The 23,308-nt window shown below is 39.6% G+C and overlaps 2 protein-coding genes across 8 annotated transcripts; one reads left to right on the forward strand and one right to left on the reverse strand.

The window, feature by feature from the left end:
* Positions 1 to 1,726: 1,726 nt before the first annotated feature.
* Positions 1,727 to 13,631, reverse strand: dcun1d2a (DCN1, defective in cullin neddylation 1, domain containing 2a). Of its 6 annotated transcripts, XM_042425663.1 has the most exons (8): positions 13,481 to 13,631; positions 12,012 to 12,106; positions 5,634 to 5,850; positions 5,340 to 5,508; positions 4,903 to 5,033; positions 3,979 to 4,061; positions 3,222 to 3,318; positions 1,727 to 3,105 (listed from the first exon to the last, which is right to left on the reverse strand). In XM_042425663.1, exons 3-8 carry the CDS (start codon positions 5,806 to 5,808, stop codon positions 3,026 to 3,028), a joined length of 735 nt encoding a protein of 244 aa, XP_042281597.1. In that variant the 5' UTR covers positions 5,809 to 5,850; positions 12,012 to 12,106; positions 13,481 to 13,631; the 3' UTR covers positions 1,727 to 3,025. The 6 variants fall into 6 exon arrangements, with proteins under 6 accessions (XP_042281597.1, XP_042281596.1, XP_042281595.1 ...); XM_042425662.1 differs by lacking the exon at positions 12,012 to 12,106; XM_042425661.1 differs by lacking the exons at positions 12,012 to 12,106; positions 13,481 to 13,631 and adding an exon at positions 7,567 to 7,812.
* Positions 12,908 to 23,225, forward strand: tfdp1a (transcription factor Dp-1, a). 2 transcript variants are annotated; one of them, XM_042425658.1, is made up of 12 exons: positions 12,908 to 13,068; positions 15,161 to 15,245; positions 15,473 to 15,539; positions 15,737 to 15,855; positions 16,998 to 17,119; positions 17,308 to 17,473; positions 17,632 to 17,778; positions 17,866 to 17,934; positions 18,536 to 18,687; positions 20,409 to 20,575; positions 21,835 to 21,913; positions 22,014 to 23,225. In XM_042425658.1, exons 2-12 carry the CDS (start codon positions 15,234 to 15,236, stop codon positions 22,150 to 22,152), a joined length of 1,239 nt encoding a protein of 412 aa, XP_042281592.1. In that variant the 5' UTR covers positions 12,908 to 13,068; positions 15,161 to 15,233; the 3' UTR covers positions 22,153 to 23,225. The 2 variants fall into 2 exon arrangements, with proteins under 2 accessions (XP_042281592.1, XP_042281593.1); XM_042425659.1 differs by lacking the exon at positions 12,908 to 13,068 and adding an exon at positions 14,230 to 14,346.
* The last annotated feature ends 83 nt before the right edge of the window (positions 23,226 to 23,308 follow it).

Below are 23,308 nucleotides of genomic sequence, written 5' to 3' on the forward strand. Positions count from 1 at the left end.
TTGTGGTGGGGCTGACTGTGGCAGCAATAGTTGTAGTAATGGTGATAATAGTATTAGCAATGGTAATTTCATACATTTTTAAATCCATCTTAGAAATACTGAGGTCATGAATCCGAATTCTCCCACTGCAAAAATCTAAAATCCAGAGACAATACAGAAAATATGACCACAGTGTCCTCAATTGTGGCTACGGCCCTGTTCTTGGCTTGTCTTCTTGGTGGTTGAAGATTAAAAATCTTCTGTTTGGAGTAATACATTTTGTCTGACATGTCCTTTAAGTTCCCCCTCAAAAATGGGTTTTTCCTCTTGTTCCTATAGTTGGATGTTTGAGCTTCACTGTGCAGAATGATGTATATGCAGAGTTTGACACTAGAAGACTGTTTTCATATTCATCTGCTGGAAGTGGAAAGTCTCTCAGTGCTCATTGAAAATCTGATTTTTAGGGGCGAGCCAATGAACATGATTTGTGACATCACAACTAGTTTGGAGGCTAATCGTGGTCTAATATTAAACTTATTGATATGTTTCACATATGTTATGTGGAAACTTGGAGCCTCCAGTGCACAAACACTGAAAATGGACTTTACAGTGAAGTAGAAGACACATCTTGTGTCCAACAGTTAAACTTCTGAGATGAAATATATTTGCATATTCACAGATTCTGGAGTTGATGTCATTTTAGGGATATTTACGAGGTAATTTTACTTTTTTTTGGAAAAAACATATTAGGAACACATTATTGTTCCAAGCAGAGTATTTTATGTCTTTAATTCATATCTGGAGGAGATCTGTAAAATGGCATCTTCTCTTTCTGCCTCATTAAAAATCCAGATCCTATGAATACGCAAATATGTGTCATTTCCAGTATTTGTGCACTGGCGGTTTCAAGTTTCCACGTCACACTTATCCAAGTTGTATGCTGGCCCTCGACTGACTCCAGACCAGCTGTGATGCAAATACTCTGCACGTCGCCTTCATCATTCTGCACAGTGAAACTCAAACATCCAACTGACAGAATAATTAACAAAACACATTTGTTGGAGTGGAGGAGGGCTTTAATAACCCACTACCTTCTGCCACTTTTCTTGTCATTCTCTATGGTATACTAGAGACCAAAATTAACTGTTAGAAATTTGTTTATAAAAAAAGAAAACTTTTTTGATGGAGACAAATTAGGGGCCTTTCACAAAAGATGGCACAACAACAACGGACAGTTAAGTTGCACCGATATAACAAAGTCATTTGGCTTTGAGTTTCTCATGGAATAAAAAACAGCAATGACAAACTTTATGACTGTACCATCATTCTGAGTGCTACGGAAATCCTGATCTAATACTGCTGATGTGTTACACCGTAAAATTGCAAACAGAGAAATAATGAAGACACAATGAACAATGTGTAGCTAACCCATAATGTTTTTTCCCCACAAAGCATCATTATCAAATGGGCCCAGTTACCATTCCCAAGTCCTATAAAAAAAAAAAAAACCTTGTTAAATCTTATTTATTATTAACAACCAACAACATGGAGGACTGGATCATATTCAGAAAAACGTAACATTAAAGCTTTGTTTCACAGAGTCACATTAACTTGTCTGGCTATCATTATAATTCTGCTAAAAGAAACACACTCTTGTCTAAGCAGCTGCATGTATGTACTGTATGCATGTGATATAAAATATGCCCATTGTCTATCTTATCAATAACAAAAGAGCTAAATACATGTATGATTATGGAAAAACTCATGCTTTATTCATCTTTCTTAAATGAACAATATACTTAGGCTACTTACATGATGTATCAACAATATATTCTAATTTTCACTACCTTCAGTAACACTGAACAGATGGGCTTGAACAGAAACATAAATATTGAACAGACAGGTATTTATTCTTAAGGCTTACGTTGTCGTCTTGTCGTTGCCCTCTTTAGTGTCCTGGCTTCTGAACTAAGGGGCTTCGCGCTGATGTAACATACAGATATGTGCCATGCAATCCTAAGGGCCTGTAATTTCTTAACTTTAACTCTTAAATGCTGCTGAAAAGTCACTTTAGCCTCACTAATGTCTCAGAGGGATCGACTGATAAAAAACAAAACTCTTTCCTTGACACTTAAAAGGAAATTATCCTTTGAAAGCAAAATTGTGGTACTGTGGACATTTAGGATTCAAGACACGCTGTCGACTGAGATTTATCCTGACAGGTACCAAGAACTAAATTAAAACATCGCCTTTACTTTAGTGAAAATTAATTTTTGAAACCAGCCCGAGGTGAAATAAAATGTGTTAAACATGCTTTCGATGAGAAGCTCACAACTCCATTACTTGACAGATCCACCTAACAATTATACCAACAGCATATCATCCACGATATTGAGGCATCCCGTTAGAGATCTTAGCATTGACTGTACATAAAAGAATCATCTTTTGCATTTATAAATTGAACATATTTATATTATTCTTCATATAGCTCTCTTTGTAAACTGTCCCAATAGATACAGTATGTACAGTAAAACTGCAACAGTTCTGTTGGTGCTGGTGTAGTGAGCACTCTGTCCCAAAGTTAGAGTAAGACATGGGAACTTTGCACAGTCACTCAGAGCTTCATATAACAAAACAAAGCCAACTAGGAAGAATCTTAAAAACACACAGCTTTCCCTCTCCAGTCTCTTTAGAGTACACACAGCCAGTGAACCTCCTCTCAGTGCTGTGTCCGTCTCCACAGGCAGCGCTCCTGGGGCAGACCAGAGGGGCGTCCAGGATGCTGAGAATCCAACAGGAGAGACAGAGGTGGATCTGGCAATGTCCATATAACGCCTCAGTCTCATGAGGACAGAAATGTGGCCAGTTCTTCTTCTCGTAGTTTGTACTCAGCTCCCTGAAAGGTGGTTTCCTGACAGTTTCGAGTGCTTCTGTTTTCTCTCTGAAGTCTACGATTTTCACTTTTTTTTTTGTACAAGTCTTAAAAAAAACTATGAAGTCACTGTAAAAGAAACAACGTTCTGGTTTTCCAGAGTTGGGGTTTGATTTAGAGAGTTTTACGTTTTGATCCTGTTACAATCGGTCGAGCGAATTCCACAAAATCATCTATAAGGACTGGCCATGCTCCTGAGAAATAAACACCAAGAAATCATTAGTATCACGGTGATTTAAATTCCATATTCACTGCATTAACCTGAAAGCAAATGGATCAATGCTAAATCAGAAGGAATTTTACAACTCACCTTCCTCATCGTAGTTTGACATGTCGTCTGCAATCATGTTACCAAAGTCCAACAATAGGTTCCACGTGTCTTTTGGGATGGATCGTTTATGGTGTTCCTGAAATAGACAAGTGCTGGTGAACATAAAAGTACAGTATATACATGATTTCACACATCTTGGTTTCAAATTTACTCATATCTATAACCGAGATGTGTTGACAGTTTTTGCCATAACACGACAGTTAATCACTGATGATGCCAGCATGTGTTCTGGAGGTCTGAGAATGTGCAGGTTTTCATTCCAAACAAACGCCACCTGGTTTCACTCACTGCCCCCCCAGAGAGGTGTTATGAAAGCCAGCACACCTTTTTCCATCCTTGGCACAAGTTCCACATCTCCGGGCCACATGGATTTCAATGAGGGATGCACCATTACAACGTTTTGTCTTCTGATATAGATTCTAATACCTCAACTCATGATATCTGGGATTATGGAGTACCGATCCGATATCAGTGCTTTCTTTTTTCCCCCAAATTTAAAACCTGTACAGCTTACTGTGTGGAACTCATTGGTGTCATTTTATGGATCTGCCCAAAAAACCCAGCGAGTCAGTGAATATAAAAGCAAAAACACAGAAATTTTCATACTGACATTGACAAAGAAACTTTGTGCTTAATGTGGATCGGTCGCGTCATGGTGGATTCCCAGACAGTGTTGGTGTGATACCAATCTGACATATTTGATCGGCGCTTCCCTAATTTCACTTTTTTGACTCACCAAAAGGAATCTATTCCAAAGATCAAGGAACTTAAATCGTCCTGACAGAACCAGGTTCCAGTAGGCTACAGCCATCTCCAAGTCTGCAAAGACAAAAAAAACACAACACATAAACCCCTTTCAGAAATGTCCCCCTTTACTTTAATCTCACTGCACTTTAACATGTTGGTCTCATGTCGGAATAAGCACCCTGGTCACTTTTACAAAACAGTCAGGACAGCAATCTTACTAGGTCAGACATGTGCCGCAGCACAAGGTGACACGTGCACAGTGAGAGGAGTGCACACGTCACGTCCTTTCGCCTCCTAACATCACTGTAATAAATGAATTGGTTTAATAAACTAGGAAACACTGTGAAAGGCAATTTTAAGGTGTTAAGGAGATCAATCTTCTCATATCTGATCAATAGGAGAGTGGAAACGTCCTGTCATCCAATGATTGTGCATGACGGACTTATAAAACAGGCAGCAGAATTTGCTCTCCAATAACATTTAATGATGACATTGACAGTAGTGGTGTTAGTGGATTCACTGTGAGGAGCAGTGCCGAGTTCCTCACGCTCACGATGGTCGTCAATTAAGGCTTCAACAGCAAAAGAAGTTTTAAATCTATCAGTGATACCTTGCTTTGTAACTACATTTTTAACTCACTGTGCTCTCTTTCTCTCTGCACCCTCTCGTGCACCAGGTGCCAAATATCTTACGAGCATTTTCTCTCTCCGTAAATATCCTGTCACGGCTCAGTGAAGCCTTAATGAACATTAACTAAAAGTCACCAATGTCTGAATGACATAAAGACATCACTTTACCAACTTGATGAAGCCAGAAATGTAACGTATTCCATGTCTGAAAAGTGCTTTGCGTTCAACTGTTTGCAATTTAGTGATATCATTCTGCAAATTCATCTGACTGTCACTCTTCTTACCTAAACCCTTCTGTCCAGGATTTTTGGCAAAGTTAAAGGTGAACTGGTAGAAGTCCTTGAACTTCCCGCTATCTTTGAGCTCCTGCTCTAGTCTTGGCAAAAGGGCCTTCAGTTTCTCTGGGCTGTCGCACCTACAAAGAGAGACAATTTCAGCAAAAATGTAAACAAACAAACTGTAAATGATCACACACAGACACCTCGGACAGTTAGTACATGATAGTGTTGATGCTGATGATAAATAACCCTCAAAACACACTGCGGCTCCTCCATTGAGACATTCCACGAAGACACAGAATACTCAAGCTGTGGTTGAGAGGGTCTATAAATAGAAAACCTTCCCTCCCCGGGGCTGCACTAAGAGAACCACCATGCGAAGATACTTCAGGCACAGTGTTTATGTCCCACTTCTGAGTGTGTCTGTTGATGTCGACACTCACCCCAGCTCTGTCATTCCATCCAGAAACTCCTTCTTGGTGAACTCGCACTGAGTGGCGGCACGAAACTTCCACGCAACGACCAGCACGGTGATGCTGGCTGGATCCAGCGAGAGGTCATCACAAAACTGCTGGATCCCATCAATACCGATCTTATTCTCATCCTGAGGATCTATCAGAAGGGAAAAAAAACACACTTTCTGCAAACAAGTGGTGTCTATAAGTTTTTAGGAATACAGTCCTTTTTGGAACAAATCTACCCCAGTACATATTTAAGTTACAGAGTAAAACACTTACCTTTATAGCGATTGTAGAGCTGCTCTAGCTTTTTCCGGTCAACTGAAGTTTTCATGGATTCCTTACAGTAGAGTTCTGGGTTCTGAAAGTAGTTGTCGGTGGCCACTTCTAGTTTCCAGTCATTCTGTGTGAGGCAGTACACAGCTGTCTTCTCCCCAGCCTGTGTGAAGGACATGAACTGCCGTACCTTATCCCTCTGCGAAGACTTCAGCTTATGCTGCGCAAGTACAGGACAGGGGGAGTCAGGCACGGGTGTGACCAGACCAGAGAGTACAGACAACAACACGCAAACACAAAGCGAGACACAGAGAAGCACACACAGCGAGATACACACATCTACAGGCATTCAGGCAACGGAGAAGAGGACGAGAAAGACTGGGAGACACCCAGAGACACTCAGACACATGTTTCAAAAGGTTAGTCTGTCACACCGACAAACACACATCATAGGAGGTGAGCCAAGAAGCTGGCGTGGTGATTATGTCCTGTCCAAAGGCAACATGGGCTTTTCTGAAGGGGGATGTTGTGGATTCTCAAAGCACATGATGTACCCCGGAGGGCCCCTCAGATAACTACAGTCATAGATGTAACATGAGTAGGGAAATGGGATGCCAGCACCAGGACCTAGAGGTGCAGCAAGTCTGGAGTGTAACACAAGCACCCTGTCAGGAATAGTTGGCAATATTTTTTTTAAAAAATAAAAAATTGACTGATACAATATTGAATACCTCAGTAGTAATGTTTTATATTATAGGGAATGGAAATTAATACTTTCATAAGATTAGTTAACACAAACCTTTTTTAAAAAAAAAAAATCAGTTTGAAGCAGAAGCAGTGTACATTTCACTCAGCTAGAACCAAACAAGTATGCTCTGAATACTGTATCATTAAATTGGCTTTACTATAGTATCTGGTCTCTTAACACTATTATTGATATTAGAGCTGAAATGATTACTCGATAACCCAGTTGGTCGTTTGCCAGAGAAGTCTGATAATCAACTGACTGTCCAAGTCATTTTTAAAGCAAACATGCAAACTGTCTCCACTGACTGACTCCAGCTGCTCAAATGGTGATTTTCATGGTCTTCTATGATGGTAAACTGAATATCTTTGACTTTTTGACTGTTGGTTGGACAGACAAACAATTAGAAGACGTCGTCTTTAGCTCTGGGAAACTTCTGATATATTTTGATCAAAGATGAATCAAGTGAATAACCAGTAGATTAATGAGAATTAAACTAACCGTTAGTTATTATTATTCTGAAATAACCCTCTGCTCTGACTGCCCCTGCAGAGAAACCACCATGCCATCTCCTCACACCAGCTATCTGAGCACTTGCACTTCACTGAGCAGCAGCATTTCCTGAAACAGGAGACTATTAACTCTGTGAGTTCACCAACCTGCAAGAGACTTCAAAAACCGGTGCGATTACAACCACACGAAGTCAAACGTGTGCACTGGCTACGGTCCACACAGAGCAGATTATTGTGCGTCCAGATGGGTAACGTTAGGTTAGCATTGTCTACATACCACCAGCTAACGCTAGTAACTTCTGCTGGCTAACGATAGCTAAATTAGCCAGAATGTCTCACTGACATTAACAAAGGGGATAATATCACGGGAACAGACTGTCAGTATGGGTATAAGTGTGTCAGGATTTCACTCAGTGTCTGTCTTTGAGGTTCAACGGCTGACCTACTCACAGCCGAAGTTACCATACTGCCAAAAAGGGACATGTAACTAGCTAGCTAGCTGCTCTCAAAATATCAACTGACCTTCCCTGAAACAGCAGCGAACACCAGTAACTGATCGCTGCAAGCTTGCCAAAACGCGACACAGCACTAACTTTTAATAATGCGACAATAGGCATAAATGTAAGCCGCCACGGCACCAAAACCAGTGCCTGGGTTTGTGTTTATTTTGGTTACCTACCATTTTCACACCCGCTGTTTGACCAGTTTGGTAGCCCGACTGCCGCTCATTGTGCGCCTGCGCGGAAGTAGTCGGCCAGAAAGATAAAGGTTTGCAATTTGCAGTCGCTACTACTTTTCCCCCCACTTTTATGTCCTAAAATTAGTCATTGTGTATGTGTGTGAGAGAAAGCGACAGCAACGAAGTCTTACATGACTTTGTTATGACATGTAAACCACAGAAAATAGCTGTTAATGAACAGAACTGCAACCTTCACCTCTAAACACACAGTCTGATAAACACTCACATACTATTGCCAACACAATACACAGACACACACACACACACACACACACGCGCGCGCTCGCACAAACCATAAAACAGTGCATCTGTTGTAATTCGTCACTCCCCCACTACACGTCACACATTGTCATAATAATAATAGTAATAATAATAATAATAATAATAATAATAATAATAATAATAATAATAATAATAATATGAAGGTTGACATTACATTTCATTCATTTCGCTAATGCAATTTGTTTGGGAATGTGAACCACAACAGCACAATATTACACAATAAAGACTTGAAGAATTAAAGGAAAGGTTCACAGTTTTTCAAGTGTGTCTTCAAACAACAGTCAGGTGTCCATATAAACACTGAATCATTCCTCCTGTTCATACTGGCTATTAAAAGATCCCCTTCAAATGTGCTTTCAATGTAAGTGAAGGAGGCCAAAATCCACAGTGTGTCCACACAGTCACTTTAGGTAAAAATGCATTTAAAAGTTTATCTGAATCTTATATGAGACCTCAGCAGTCTGAGTTAGTCTTATCAAGTAGATATCTGCCACATTTACAGTCTTTTTAGCATAAAATTGCCTCTTTGTGTTTCCTCGGACAGTGTTTCCCTGTTGAGCTGCGGTGGAAGTAAAGTAACAAAAAGAAGGACTTTGGCACTAAAAAGACTGTAATGTTGAAATATATCTACTTGATTTGACTCATTCGAACAGCTGAAGCTTCACATTAGCTTCAGATAAACTTTTAAATACATCTTTGCAGAAGGAGGCTTGTGGATTTTGTCCCCCATCACTTGCATTGTAAGTGTGTTACGATGGCTGGTATGAACATCAGGAATGATTATGGCATGAAAAACTTATTTCATTTGGGCACCTGACTGTTGTTTTAAGACAAACTTGAAAAACTGTGAACTTGTCTTTTAAGTACCTAATCTTGAGATCCTGCCTTGAAGTGAGTCCCTGTGTCAAATCTTGTTTCTGTTATGATTGAATAATGCGTTCAATCAAATTACCACACAGGAAACCCAGGCTAGGCAGTATTCGAGCATAGAGTGCACACATTGCAGAAAGAGTGGCAAGAACAGGGGGTTAATAGGGGCCTAGCAGCTTGGGGCCCGAGGCAGGTTAATCTGGCCATGCTAAAAGCATGTTAAGCAATATATTGCAAGTACTTAGAGGTCTTTTTTCTCTTTTAGAAATGAGTGGCAAATAAATGCTAGCATGGGGTGTTAAGGTGAAGTCTGAAAATGTGGGGTTTCAGCCTGCAGTGGTTGATGGGCTGTGACTCAGCTGGTGTGACGCCAGAATGTACTGTAAAAACTGTATTCACATTCAGCTCTGACATGCACAGAGACTAAGCACTTACACAATAACTATGGGTGCACCAGCTTATCACTCTGCAGTCTCTTATGCCTGTGAGCCATGTGGGCAATTTTTCCCTCACAGAGAAACCCACTCCCATCCTCCCACACATACCAGACAGCCAAGCAAGGGGATATAAAAACAGTGACAGTCAATAAATACACAATACACGCACTCAGGCTCGTCACAGACCGAATAGCCATGTGGAAGATAAAAAAGTCTAGACAAACAGATACTCTCTGCTTTCCCTTTCACATAAGACAAAGAGGAAAGACTTTCTATGCCATAAAAATTTACATGACATTCATACTATACTGTATAACTCAAAACTGACTAGAAATATATACATCTATAATTGAAGCAATTTTACTAAATGGTAGCAAAGTGGGGGGCATCTGACATCCTGATTGAAACTCTACACATTGAAATTTGTTTGAGTGGCAGATCATCTGGGCACCATGAGCAGCAACGGAGTGATCACAACTCGGCCATTGAGATTGGTCGACACAGACAAATCTGCAGAGAAAAGGAACTTTTTCAGTTCTATCAACAAGAGCAATACTTTTTGCTACACTGCAGCCTGTATAAAGACATGAGCACCAAGTTCTTTACTAAAATATATCTCAAATACCAAGAATTTGAAACTGTCAGACCAAAACAAAATTCTGGTTCTTACCTTTGCCATTACAGTGTTTATTTATTGTTTATTTATTTATTTTTTTTTATCAATTTGTTCAAGACAATTCTTTTCCTTATAAACTATATAAAAGAGTATATTAATAAATATATGCTATGAGATATAGTTATGTATTGTGTAGTATAGTATTATGTATTTTGTGTTGTACTAGATGGCTTTTTAGCCTTTAAATGTATTAAATCAAAGAAGTCTTTAATCACATTCTGTCTCTACTATTTTGTGAACTTTGGTTGATAATTAAGAATCTGAGTCCTCATATTATGCAACATGAGAAACAACATAGGAGCTCATCTTACAGTAAAAAATAAAGTATCAGAGTTAGCTGGACTGACAGGAGGGTGAGGGTCAGCTGAGTTTTATCTTGTGTAAAAATGAATCCACCCTTCAACAAGTGTGAATAGCACACACAGCACTGTTGCTGATAGAGTATCTGTGCATGTCAGCCTTCCTTTTTTTTTTGTTTTACAGTGAAAAAGGTCTGAATGGCAGCCTGAGTTGAATAGACTCACTTTAGGCTCGCTCACTCACAGGATGCAGCAGGTAAGTGATCTTTATAATGCTGTAGAGTAGAAACTGTCATTCATGTCAGTTGTGAAACACATTCATGGGCTCTACTTTGAATGTAACAATATGCTGTGTTGTTGGATTGCATTGGGTTGAACTGAGTCTTTATATCAATGATGGTAGACTGAATATTAGAAACACCCCCCATAACACAATACCATTCATCAGCGCCACAAACTACAGCTTCCCTTTTTTTTTTACATGATTACATGAAAACCCATAATTATAGTAGAATTTATTGCAGATAGTTGTGTTAGACTCCATTAGTTTAGCTAAGTGTACCCAGTAAACTGGCAACTGAGTGTGTATACAACTACTAAAACTGGGTATTCAATACATTATCATGATAGAAGGAGGTTGATTTTTGATTGGTATGTTTGTGGGAATGTTCCTCCATAGTTTTTCTTGAAGCTTTGGGTATGACTGAGGACCAGAGAAGATCAGTGGAAGACGTGGGTGTCAACATCTGAACTGATAGGGACAGTGAATTTGATGTGATAAAAAGTGACACTTGTTTACATGGATAGTCACAAATGCCCCCACCTGTGTCACACGATTCTGTATTAAAATACATAAACGATATCAGATAATTTGGTGGTTACTGATTTAAGCTCAGCTGAAGATGCAGGTCTTCTGCTTTGACTCATCAGTGTGACTTGGAGTTGGACATTGGAGATTTAGGAGAGAAGTGGTGTGGAGCAGCATTTGAACATGGAGGCTTAAATGCATCATTTAGCTTGATTTAGGGATCTGAGACATTGTTAGGTGATGAGTGTTTGGTGTAGAAAGCTTCACACATGCTATTGTACATATCAGGGGTAAGAGGGTATTGCTTTGTGCTCTCTTCACCTTTGACCCTGACCCTTCAGACCGACTGCTATGTATCTGTTCTGTATCTAGATCCAGCTGAGATGGACTGCAGTTCACACACGACATTAGAAGTGTCTCAAATGCATCTGAACTATCTGCATGTGTTTGAAGTTTGCAATCCATTAGATTTAATCTGTAGTAAACTGTGACAGAGAAAAATTACACATTCACACTTGGCTGCACATTTTAGAAAATTTAAGGTTATGAGTCCTAATTTTCTTCAGCGCAACCCCAACACCCCTAAGAAATGTTTGACTACAGGCAACAATTGAAGTGTGCAAGTTTATGCTCTTCTTTTTCTTTTTATTAATTATTTATTCATTCAACTGATTTATGTTTTCTGTAAATGTTATCATCCAACTCGATGGTTTAAGGAGAACTACAATCATCCTTCAAAACCCAAAAAAAAAAGGGTGTAGTTATAGTAGGTAAACTCTTGAGGCCATTACACTTATTATTCCCAGAACAATACTGTATAATAATGGTGGCCTTTTAGTACTTTTATCCTCCTCATTATCTGGCAGAGCTGGTTTTGTCATGTTACACTCACATTCCAAAACTAACAAAGCAGTGCTTTAATGCAGTCAGGCAGCGTTCACATATATCCCTGACCACCTCCCAAATGTAGCTGAGTGCTGAAGTGATTAGATTCTAATATAACCAACACTTACCTGCAGTCAGAACTGTCTTGAATTGCGTTGAATTGGGTTGTGGGCATAAACTACTTTGACTGCTTTGCTTTTATCTCATCGATGCTGTCCAATCACTAGGGTTAGGTAGAGGACACAGGAGAGAGGAAACTGTGTCGACAAGGTTAAGGTTGGGGCACTGTGCATTAAACAAAACACTGAAAATAGTAGAGAAACACCAGACAGGCTTGTGTGAGGGATATCAACAAGAGGAGTCCGGCGAGCATGTAGTTCTGAGTTATAGGGGGTATGGAACACAGAGAGAGATGATGAGGAATAATCTGAGGGATAGGGTGCAGGAAAAAAGAACACAGGTCAGGGTACTGTTAGCTTTCTTAATGGATACAGTTTTTTATGATGGATAAGCAGGGATAGGGTGCTAGGGTGGTTGACATTGATAGAGATTTTTATAGTAGGACTAGGTTGTAAAACATGAGGGATAAAATGTAGTTTAGGGTGTGTGTGTGTGTGTGTGTGTGTGTGTGTGGTCCAGGTATTCCTCACGTTGTGGGAACGTAAATCTGTTTACTTGACTTGACTTGCCTCCCTTAAGGGGACGAAAAGCAAGTCTCCTTAAAGTAAAATAAATCATTTTAGGATGAAGAATTGGTTTTAAGTTAAGGTTAGTTTAGGGTTATGTTAAGGTCAGGGTAAGGGTTAGGGTTAGGCATGTGGTGGTTATGGTTAGGGTTAGGATAAGTCTCAAGGAAATTAATGTAAGTCAATGTGATGTCCTCTGAAGTGATGGAAACACGACTGTGTGTGTGTGAAGCGTTTTTTTTAAGATTTAGATTTAGGTTGCAAGCCTATTATCTGATCCACACTCCGGAGCAGAGGGTTGCGGTAATGCGCCAATAAAATGGATGCTAATCGCTGTAACACAAGAAGAAGAGGAAGAAGAAGACGATGCTGTCCAATCAGATGCCGCTAAAGCGAGACACCGCCAAGATCAGATTGTGAGACGCGCTGCTGCAGAGAGGCTAGCAGAGAGTGGATAGAAAAGGCTAACACACAACTTGCTAACTTGTGAAGTGCACCGGTAAGCTGCATTTATCAAGTCGTGATTCGCTTATATTTGCAGCCTCAAAACAGTTATTGACGTTGGATATGAGTTTTTACACATTACCGTGTTAAAAGGAGGGCTTGAAAATTATTTAACTAGTAAATAGACACAGCGCTAACCACGTTAAAACTGCAGCTAGGTTAACTCTGACAGTGTTGTCGGTGACAGCTGTGGATTTAGCTTGTCCGCTAGCTACGAGCTAGCGTGACGCCACTTGGCTAACAAAGCGCCGGTGGTCCCGGCTTTTCAACCGTAACCGCGAGTTAGCTCGTTGCTAAAATAACCAGTAACGTTACGCATTGCTAAACTATTAGTGCTAACACTAGTACTAGTCTTCACTGTGCACTATGTTAAGGTTACATTAGCTTCAGACAAGTCGTTAACTTACCCTTGTGTTGCAAAATATTGGTTAGTCTAACTCAGCGGTTAGCGGCTGACATTAACGGTTATCAGCTTGATTGGAATGTAACGGTATGTTTTTCAGAGCGTAACGTTACATCAACGTCCGTGTCCTGAAACGTCGTAAAAACCAACGTACGTTATGTGCAAAGGTGAACAACCACACCTGAAACGCAACGTTAAATGGCCTAAATTAGTCCTACGCGATATATTTTATACAAAAAGAGATTAGCGTTAGGCTAGTTAGCTAGTTAAGTACTGTAATACGTTATAATAAATAAGGTTTTATGAGTCCCTGAATGTAACTTTTGCAACAAAACAAAAACACTGTTATGTGTGCTGTTGGTTGGTGCGGAGGTGACAAGTGTTTGACAACGAAGTCAATAAACCACAATGAATCAACAACAACGAGTAAACTCAGAAGTTGTGGCGAATTATTTGGGGCTGTGAATTTTAAATATATCGCTGCCCTTTCAGTCTTAATGAATTCATTCTCTTGTTACTAATTGATTAACTTATTTGCTTTATTTTTTTAAAATAAGTCAGTCACTATGTGTTCGTTTTTTGAATCGAAAATGAGCATTTTGTACACAGCCTCCGTACTCGACCAACAGGCACAATCCTCCCATATCTTACTGTAAAACGCCAACAGACAGAAACTGAAAGGAAAACAAACTCAATAGTTCAATACTCAACATCAGTAAATTATTTATCGCTGAAATTAACTACAAAATAGTTGAAAAGTAGTTCGACATTGCTTAGTTTGTTTCCTGTTTGGTATGGATTTAGACCTCCTCTTCCTCCATTCTCAAATGCCAACAACAACAGCCGTCGAAGAAGCAGCACAGTGCACTCGTAAGTGCACATAATCTCTATATTAACTTATCCTACCGTGCGAAATGCACACAAGTCTCTCAAATGTAAATTCTCAGTCAACTTTGGCTGGAAATCTACAATACGGAACCAATAATCGCTTAATTTTTCTCTTGAATCCTTTTCAAAACGTGCATTAGCGAACTAGCTTGCTAACGCTCAGTAAGCCTGAATCTAACTGTTGGTGCTAACAGTTAGCTAGCTGCATTCAACAAAAGATTGTTCATTGCTATCGTCGTATGAAATGGATGCTGTTACTGTCGAATGCAGCATGTATATCGGTAACCATACGGTACTATTACTTTGTCACATTAATAGTTTTGCGTGGGTTTGATAAAGTTAGCATGTTTGCGTGACCTGTAGCAGAAGTTCGACAATGCCTCTCCTCCGGACGTGCTCGGTACCTGAAGTAGGCCTTGTGCACACTTAGCGTAGTAAAAGTTGTGTGCACCAAGGGATGCGTTAATATGGTTTTCTGCATCCACAGTGTATTGAGAGATGCCCCTCAAAGGCTCACAAGTAGAAGATTGATCGTTCTAGATACATTTTGCGTCAATTTTGACCTGTAAGAAGAGTACCCGGCAAGTCAAGCTAACGTTTGTGATGCAGCTTTGTACAGTGTGCTTGTCATCAGTTTAGATGGGCCTCACTTAAGACATAAGTTTAGATCAATTTCACACCAGAAACTGTGTCAAAGATACTTAAGCTCAGGAAATAATGTGGAAAAAAAGGTTTTAGTTCAAACTGAACTTGCTACTGTCACTGTTTAATCATTTGCCACCTTTCTGTGTTTCAGGGTCTGAATAGTGACAAATAGAAGAAAATTTTCTTTTTAAACTGAAGCTCAACTTCCCCGGTCCTTTGGGATCATGGCTAAAGATGTAAGTAACTATATACAGGACTTTTACTGGAAAATGATAGTGTAGTTTGTGTGCCACCTTGCTGGCACGTAGCTGACATTAGATGATGGCATGTCTCTTAAATTGTCAAAGTGTGTTTTAAATCTTCTTTGTAGCTTCATTTTTTTTCTTCTGTACTCTTATTGTTTAAGTTTAAATGGCCTCAGGTAATGTCTTTAATGCTGTCATTTTGTTCTTGTCCTCCACAGGCTGGTCTGATTGAAACAAATGGAGAGCTGAAGGTTTTCATCGATCAGAATCTGAGCCCCAGTAAAGGTATAACTTATTAGTAAATACCTTTTATACTGCATAGTATTTTGTTTATTTTACATACAGGCTACTTTAATTGATATCTAGTCACACAGAGGAATGTTTGTTCAGGTGTAGGCCTATATGCTGGAAGGTGGACAATAGGGGGCAATGGAGATTCAATCAAGAGCTCTACTCATTACTGGTCTCATGTCTTCTATCAGGTGTCCTGTCTTTGGTTACTGTCCAGCCTACAGCTGCCCCTGTGGCCAAACAGCTACTACCCAAAACCCTTGGGCCATCCAATGTGAACGTTGCTGCACACATGCATGTGCCACACATGGTGAGTGATGGTCCACGCAACTGCCACATTGTATCGTCTTATATTGTCTGACTTTTGTGCTTTTTCAACCACACTTGTCTGAGAGCTTAGAACCTCTCAAATATAAAAAATCAGCTCCCTTAATTGTCAGTGACCCGCAGATGCATTTGTGCTTGCTGGGTTTCTCTGCTGTGTCTTACTGTTGTGTAAGCCCCTCCATTATCATTGTGAGGTGACCGGGCGGAGGGTAGGTGGAGGCAGTTGATCCTAAGCTTATCAACTCTACAGTCAGCAGGATTACACCCATCATCCCATTATATACATGGAATGTATACATAACGGGAATCAGCTTAGATATCACCTTAGTGAAGCAATTGATTATGTATCTCCTAGATGCATCACATTATCACTACAGATGCAAATTTCAAGCTTTTTCCTTCATTGATAATCGTCTACGTCAATGACCAAAAACTGATTATTCAATAAAAATTTCTAACATGCAATACAGGTTCTTCCTCCATGAAAACTTTTTTTAAACAATTGTCATTGGCTATTTTTGCAGCACAATCCAAATATGTTGGCCAGTATTTGAGAAATTAATCATTAGAATTAAAAGCAAATTAGTTGAATCATAAATTAAATGACATAATTGTGTCTCTAAACTTTGCTTCCTCAGCTCCTCCTGTCATTATTCAACAAATGGTCAAACAAATTCAAAAGACTAAACAGTAATTCTACCTGTGTGTAACAACAAAATAGGCTTTAGCTTACAACAAAAAAGTTTGGTGTCAAAGGGAACAACTTGTCTGTCTGTTCTGGGCTTCAGGAAGACAAGAGGCAACAGCACACAACCTTACATTAATAGGTTTTGCAGCGGAGAGGGTCAAAAACACAAATTCTTTGGTGTGCACATCATCAATGACCTTCCCTGGTCTCTTAACACCACCAGAGCTCAGCAGAGGATGCACTTCCTGAGAAGACTAAAGCGAGCTAGCCCCAGTCCTTACTTTCCATGTAGATGTCACCTTATTTTTTAAAGTAAAACCTAATGTATTTTTTAGAAAAAGTAAACCTTCATCATTTTGTAATGTCGACAGTCTCTCAAAATGAGTGCCAGTGCAGAATATTATTTTCTTTCTCCTCTCATGCTCTGTCTTTTAAAGGTGATTGGAACACCTCAGAGGCCTACGGTATCCAATACCATATTGGTAAACAGTCCACATACACCCAGTTCCCAGTTCCTCACTCAGAGTCAACCATCCGATGCCTCTCCTTGGTCATCAGGGTAAGTCCGCAAAAAGCTCCAAAATTTACATGCTTGGAATATTATTGTGGAGTGTTTCTGTCATATGTCATAATTGATGTAATTTCATGTAAAACAAGTAATAGATGAATGTTGATGATTGAGTAGTTATACCATTGTAGTTGATATGAAAACTTGAGTGATGTTAAGGAGGTGTGCTCTGTTTGTAGAAAGCGTGGTAAGAAAGGAGAAAAGAATGGGAAGGGCTTGAGGCATTTCTCCATGAAAGTGTGTGAGAAAGTGCAGAAGAAAGGCGTAACCACCTACAATGAAGTGGCAGATGAACTGGTCGCAGAATTCAGCTCTACAGACAACCACATGTCACCCAATGACTCAGTGAGTGCTGCAGCTACATGACATTTTCTCAGAATGATGCAAACCTAAACAACACCTAACGGAAATGTTTGAAAAAGTTGCATATATAATGCTAGATTTTACAATTATCTTTTAACAACCTAGACGTTTTTGACAATATTTTCAATTTTCAATTTCAGCACGTGTATGACCAGAAGAACATTCGGCGGCGTGTGTACGATGCACTTAATGTGCTCATGGCCATGAACATTATCTCTAAAGAGAAGAAAGAAATCAAGTGGATCGGCCTGCCCACCAACTCAGCACAGGAGTGCCAAAACCTAGAGGTACAAACACAGTGAAGATTGTTGAAACATTCGTTTGCATTGCCTTTGTTATCACTGTTAATCATTATTCCTTTATATCATTTGTAGGTGGAGAGACAAAGGCGGCTGGAGAGGATTAAGCAGAAACAGTCACAGCTTCAGGAACTCATACTACAGGTGGGAATGAGTTGAGTGATTTTATATTTGTGTTTTAGGGGGGTTATAGTGCAGCTGTGGAGTCTATGCATGTAGCCTCCCTAAATATGTTGTAAGTTCTGCTGGATTTGATGTGCACCGCCTCTAAAAAGTGCATACATGCCAAGAGTAGTTGTCACTTTTTATCATAGTGAGTCAAAGAATGTAAACACCATTACTACTAATGACTGCATGACAATTCTTCAGCAAGACAAGGTGACCCTCCTGTTGTAATCCATATCACAAAGAAAATGGAGTAATGCAAACATTGCTTAGTTATATTATATAATTGCACAATACAGTTGGATAATGCACAACACATCCGGTTATTGTCATGCTGGTGCTACATCATCCAACAGATGAAATTCTACCTTCAACTATAAACCAATTCCCACACTGGACTTATCTATAGTGGTACTGCAGTAACACCTGACAGAAGCATAAATCCAGCTTAAGTGTTACTAATGAATGTCGCAGAGAGTAGCTGAAATAATTTTGCAATATTGAGTGTGTTATCAATCCAAAATGAACATTTATGTACTTTGATCAAAGTTTTCATCTTTCTTTTGATTTTATCTTACAGCAAATAGCTTTTAAGAACCTTGTTCAGCGGAACAGACAGACAGAGCAGCAGGCAAACAGACCTCCACCTCCCAACTCCATCATCCACCTTCCCTTCATTATTGTCAACACCAGCAAGAAAACTGTCATCGACTGCAGTATCTCCAATGACAAGTATGTGATTGGCCTAGCCTTCAGTTTCAGCTCTTTAAGCAAAAAGTTGTAAAACTACCGTCAAGTATTTTGTTGGTCTTAAGAGAGATAATTAGAAAAAATTAAGAGAGAAAGAATGCTGCCGTGAGCACTTGTGAAATGACCGAACAATGTTATCTTTCTATGTTGTAGGTACAATAATCTCACTGACTATTCACCTCCACAGCTAGGTGTGAATTCAAGGATTACAGGCACATTAGCCATTTGGGTTAGCAGCCACAGGCATATGACAAAGTTGTATGGACTAAATTAAATTTGTTTAGAATATTGCATTATTTGCTGGTAAAATTTTCCAGTCCTTTAGCAAGTAATCAAAAAGTAATTTGGAAATCTTGCAGACTAAGTTAGTAAGGGTGAACGGGTTAAAGATAGAGATGCAGTTTTTTGACAAGATGTTCAGTATGTAGCTGTTTAGCAGCTGACTTTGAAGACCCAGACCTTGTGAACAGGTTAAAAATATGTCATGTTCTCATACAAAGTTAACCTCTGTTGGTAATGAAAGTTTAAAATCATACATATTAAAAAACACTAGAAAAAAAAGAAATTTATACATCTTTGGTGATTTTTATTATGACATGCTCATAATTGAGCTGGTCACCTGGCACTTTTAATTAAAAAAAACATGAACAGCCCACTGACATGCCATTTCCTTCTCCTAGCACATGTTCCATTTATGAAAACAGATGTTAAGAGAAGGGTATTAAGAAGCATTGTGTGCTACTCATGGGATTGTGGTGCATGACTTGAATGCATCTTGTGGAAGCAATCAGTCCTGAAGGAAGTAAAGTTTTGCTACAGTGATACACTGTGGATGTGGAAGGGATGTCTGAGACTTCAGACACTTAGTCATCTGCTATATTGGTACTCAAAGTTGCAGTCTCAGCTGTATTAGATTCTGTGCAACCATTTAGTTTGCTATTATTATTGCATGACTTTGATTGTATACACAGACATGGATTAAAACCAGGAGCAGTCCCATTAGCATGAGTGAGAACATTTAAACTGTTATAGAGTAATATACAACAAAAACATAGTAGCCTTGCTGAACATTAATTATTGCAGCAAGAAATGAAAGCATAAACATTTAGTATCAGTCAGGCTCTAATGCACTATGATTAGTGAGAAGTTAAAGAATCCATTGTTTCCTCTGAAACTTGATTATTTAAAAAGATGCTGTTCTTGTGATATTTTGAGTGGTTTCAGAGTAACTCATAAAGTTTGTAGTTCATTTCCTTCTCAGCCAACTGAAGAGGGATCACATCCCTCAAAGTCTATTGATTTCAAAATGGAGCATTTGGGGTCAAATACAATTATTCTTTCATTCTTCTCCTAATCTTTCTTGGTGTCTTCCGGTGGTTTGTAATAGACTTTGCAGTACTTCACATGTCTCGGTGTTAGTACTCAAGATTGATGGCAGCAGTCCTCCATTGTAAGCACTGATGATGCTTACAGGAGGGCTGTGAGATTATAACTCTGTTGTTAAGTGCTTTCCATTAAAACACGTTGAATGTATTCACTGCATTCGACAGAATCCAACATTTGGTTCTTTAGTATTTGCAGCGTAAACTCATTCAGAACAGCTTGAACCACTTAAAAGTGAGATTGGGAAATTCAGATTGTTTTCTGTTAGATTACTGATAATTCACCCTTTTTATATTTCCTGTTCTTTCTGTCATTCGCAGGTTCGAGTATTTGTTCAATTTTGACAGCATGTTTGAGATCCACGATGACATCGAGGTCCTGAAACGTATGGGCATGGCTTGTGGTTTGGAGGTGGGAAAGTGTTCTCCAGAGGATCTGAAGGTTGCACGTAGCCTGGTGCCCAAAGCCCTGGAGCCCTACGTTATAGGTGAGTGTCGCAGCCCTTAGTTTACTTGGAGCTCATATTCAGACATTTACATAAATATGTCAGTCTGAATCTAAACAGTTGCTTTCTCACCTGAAAAAAATATTAAAACTTAATGAAGTGACATAATAATGGTCCTAGATTACAACAGTTAGCCTTCAAAATCTCTACCATTGCTGCCGGTTGCTCAGGGCAGAGCTACGTCTTCACCCTCTCATGTTAGACTGAGGGCAGACTGGATGCTACAGTGACTCTCTATCGCTTTTCGAGGTACAAAGTGGTATTATGAGACAGGATGGGTCGGGCCTATTCTTACATATAGCACGTTTTTAAGAATGTACAATCTTTTAAGTAGAGTGCTGGCTGTTTAGATTTAATTTCAACTGTCTCTGGCTGACTTGCATAACACTGGTAGCTCCGCACAGTCTGTAACATGATGGTCAACTGCTTTGTGATTACCCACTGGGCACAACACAAAGCCCTGAGTCTTTTTCTATGGGACACGAGCAAATTGCTTGGCATTTTGGGATCTCAGACGATACAGGACTCACCAGGGACGTGAAAAAAGGGGGATTGAAAATTCAAAAACTTAAACTTCATGCAAACAAAGTAGGCTCCTTCTGCTGTTCTACAGTACAGTGATTTGCCAAAAAATGATAGAGAGCGAGAGTACTTTATTAATCCCAAAAGGATATTACAGTGTTACAGAAGCTACTTCACAGATATCATAAAGACAATAAAGTCATCAGTGGTGTGACTTCAATACAAATACAATTAATGGTTAAACTATACAAAAAGTTCACTTCCCATTCACTTGAATGAGAAAGTGTGTCCAAACTCTAGACCGGTGCTGTTTACAATAGCTCAGAAGACTGGCTCAAATATAAGAAATGATGCAGTGATGGGTCAGGAAGTTGAGTCATTACCTGCTGTGGATGTCTGTGGAAGTTGTTTTTTTGCATTTTTTGGATTCCTCATTTGAATGTGCCATGCCTCAACGATTATAGACAAACAAAAACAAAGTGCTTTTTGGCACGGAGTCACAAATAGTTGAAGAATGTCATAGGTTGTTTATTAACACATTGTTTGCCAATGAGCAAGTTACTCACTAGCTTCACACACCCACGCTGATGAGCTAGAAGTGCTGCAGGTGATGCTGCGTAATTTGTTGGCTACCAGTGAGTTTTCACCATAACAGCAGTGTGACTGCATAGGAGAGCGACAAATGCAGAAATCACAGGCCAGAATTTCTCTTTTTCTAGAGATGGCAAAGGGTCCCATCAGTAATGTCTACATCACTGGAGGATCCTCTGCTAATGGAGCCCGTTACCCTGCAAGCAGGTGAGAAGCCTTCCCTTCTATCTATCTACCATCATCATCATGTCGTCGTCCACAACTTCTTTTCTGAATGATAAAATTCACCCTTCCTCTCCTCCTGCAGTGATGGTTGCACCGACGGCACCATGGCCTCCAGCTCTAATGACTCTCACTACAGTGGGTCTCGCGTGGAGACTCCAGTGTCTTACATGGGGGATGAGGATGATGAGGACGAGTACGACGAGAACGACGATGAAGATTAGCCTGTCTACGCCTCGCCACTCCAACAAGCACAGTCCTTCAAACCACCTTTCACCGTGGGAATTTAGTCCCCCTTCTGTGTGTGCTACTTCAACCTTTTTCCCCTGTTTCCCATGCCTGTATTTCTGTCTGGCTTTTCTCAGGGGTGTAGATGAATATTGAGAGAATTGGGGTGTTATCCCCAGTTTTTTTTTTTTTTTCTGCTCCTGAATCACGTGCACCTGCACCGCAGCTCTGGGGGAGGTGTCGTCCAAGGGAACTGTAGTCTGTGGCCTGACCTCAAAGCTGAAGTCTTTGTATGTCTAATTCACTTTTCAATAAGCCATCCCACTAAAAAAAACTCTATAAAACCTACTGCTGTTGGAGAATGTATAATGTACTTGTTTGAATAGTTATTCCTATTATTTTGCAATTACATATGGCAGACATGATGATGATGATGATGATGATCAAATGTTCCAAGGTGGCCAAAGTGTCTGCTTGAACATGCTGTGTTTGTACACCACCATGAATTCTGAATGGCTTAATACAGTTGCCATGGCATCCTAGGATGGGGCTCCATCACATGTGTTGATACTTTTTGTTTTGTGTTCTGGGCAATAATTTTAAATAGTTTATCCCTCATTATGTTGGGCTGGCTTCCTTCTGTTCTGTAGGCAGCTGCTTTCCTGATCTTGTTTGCTAGGTTTTTTTTTTGTTTTTTTTGTATTCTGGAGTTGAGGAATTCTTGATCACCGCCCTGTAACGCCTTGGTAGTGTTTACAAAAAAAAAAAATGGCACCAGCAAGGTAAAGACTTTCATAACCCAGGCTCCTGATAGGTAAATAAGCTTTGTTAATTACGTATATGACTCCTATTGACGATTGTAGCTTATAGTATCCTTTAGAGGCCAGTGGTAAAGATACTAGACCTTCAAAAATTGATGTAACAAATGTGTGGTTGTATAGGTCTTTGTGTATTCCCTTCAAAGATCTCCCTTTTAAAACTGAGCAACACATGTACTGACTCTTCCAAATACCTTTTCTGTAATCTAATATAAGTTTTCAAATTAAATATAGATTGTTTTAAAAGTTTGGATCTATAGTTTATGTGAGTTTGTTGCTGAAACAAGAGGGTCACCTATCAAACACAATCAATAGTTCACATATTTCAAATCTG

This window comes from Thunnus maccoyii, chromosome 11, assembly GCF_910596095.1.
Source record: "Thunnus maccoyii chromosome 11, fThuMac1.1, whole genome shotgun sequence".
In the NCBI taxonomy this organism is placed as follows: Eukaryota; Metazoa; Chordata; class Actinopteri; order Scombriformes; family Scombridae; genus Thunnus; species Thunnus maccoyii.

What these genes read in the sequence shown, in the direction of transcription:
- dcun1d2a (XM_042425660.1), bottom strand. Translation starts at nt 5,979, where the DNA reads ATGCCTGTAGATGTGTGTATCTCGCTGTGTGTGCTTCTCTGTGTCTCG. An exon ending in TCCTGGACAGAAGGGTTTAG is followed by an intron (nt 4,062 to 4,902) that starts GTAAGAAGAGTG and finishes TTGTCTTTGCAG; the next exon opens with ACTTGGAGATGGCTGTAGCC. An exon ending in GTCAAACTACGATGAGGAAG is followed by an intron (nt 3,106 to 3,221) that starts GTGAGTTGTAAA and finishes TTTATTTCTCAG; the next exon opens with GAGCATGGCCAGTCCTTATA.
- tfdp1a (XM_042425658.1), top strand. An exon ending in GCCTCTCCTTGGTCATCAGG is followed by an intron (nt 17,120 to 17,307) that starts GTAAGTCCGCAA and finishes CTCTGTTTGTAG; the next exon opens with AAAGCGTGGTAAGAAAGGAG. An exon ending in AGGAGTGCCAAAACCTAGAG is followed by an intron (nt 17,779 to 17,865) that starts GTACAAACACAG and finishes TATCATTTGTAG; the next exon opens with GTGGAGAGACAAAGGCGGCT.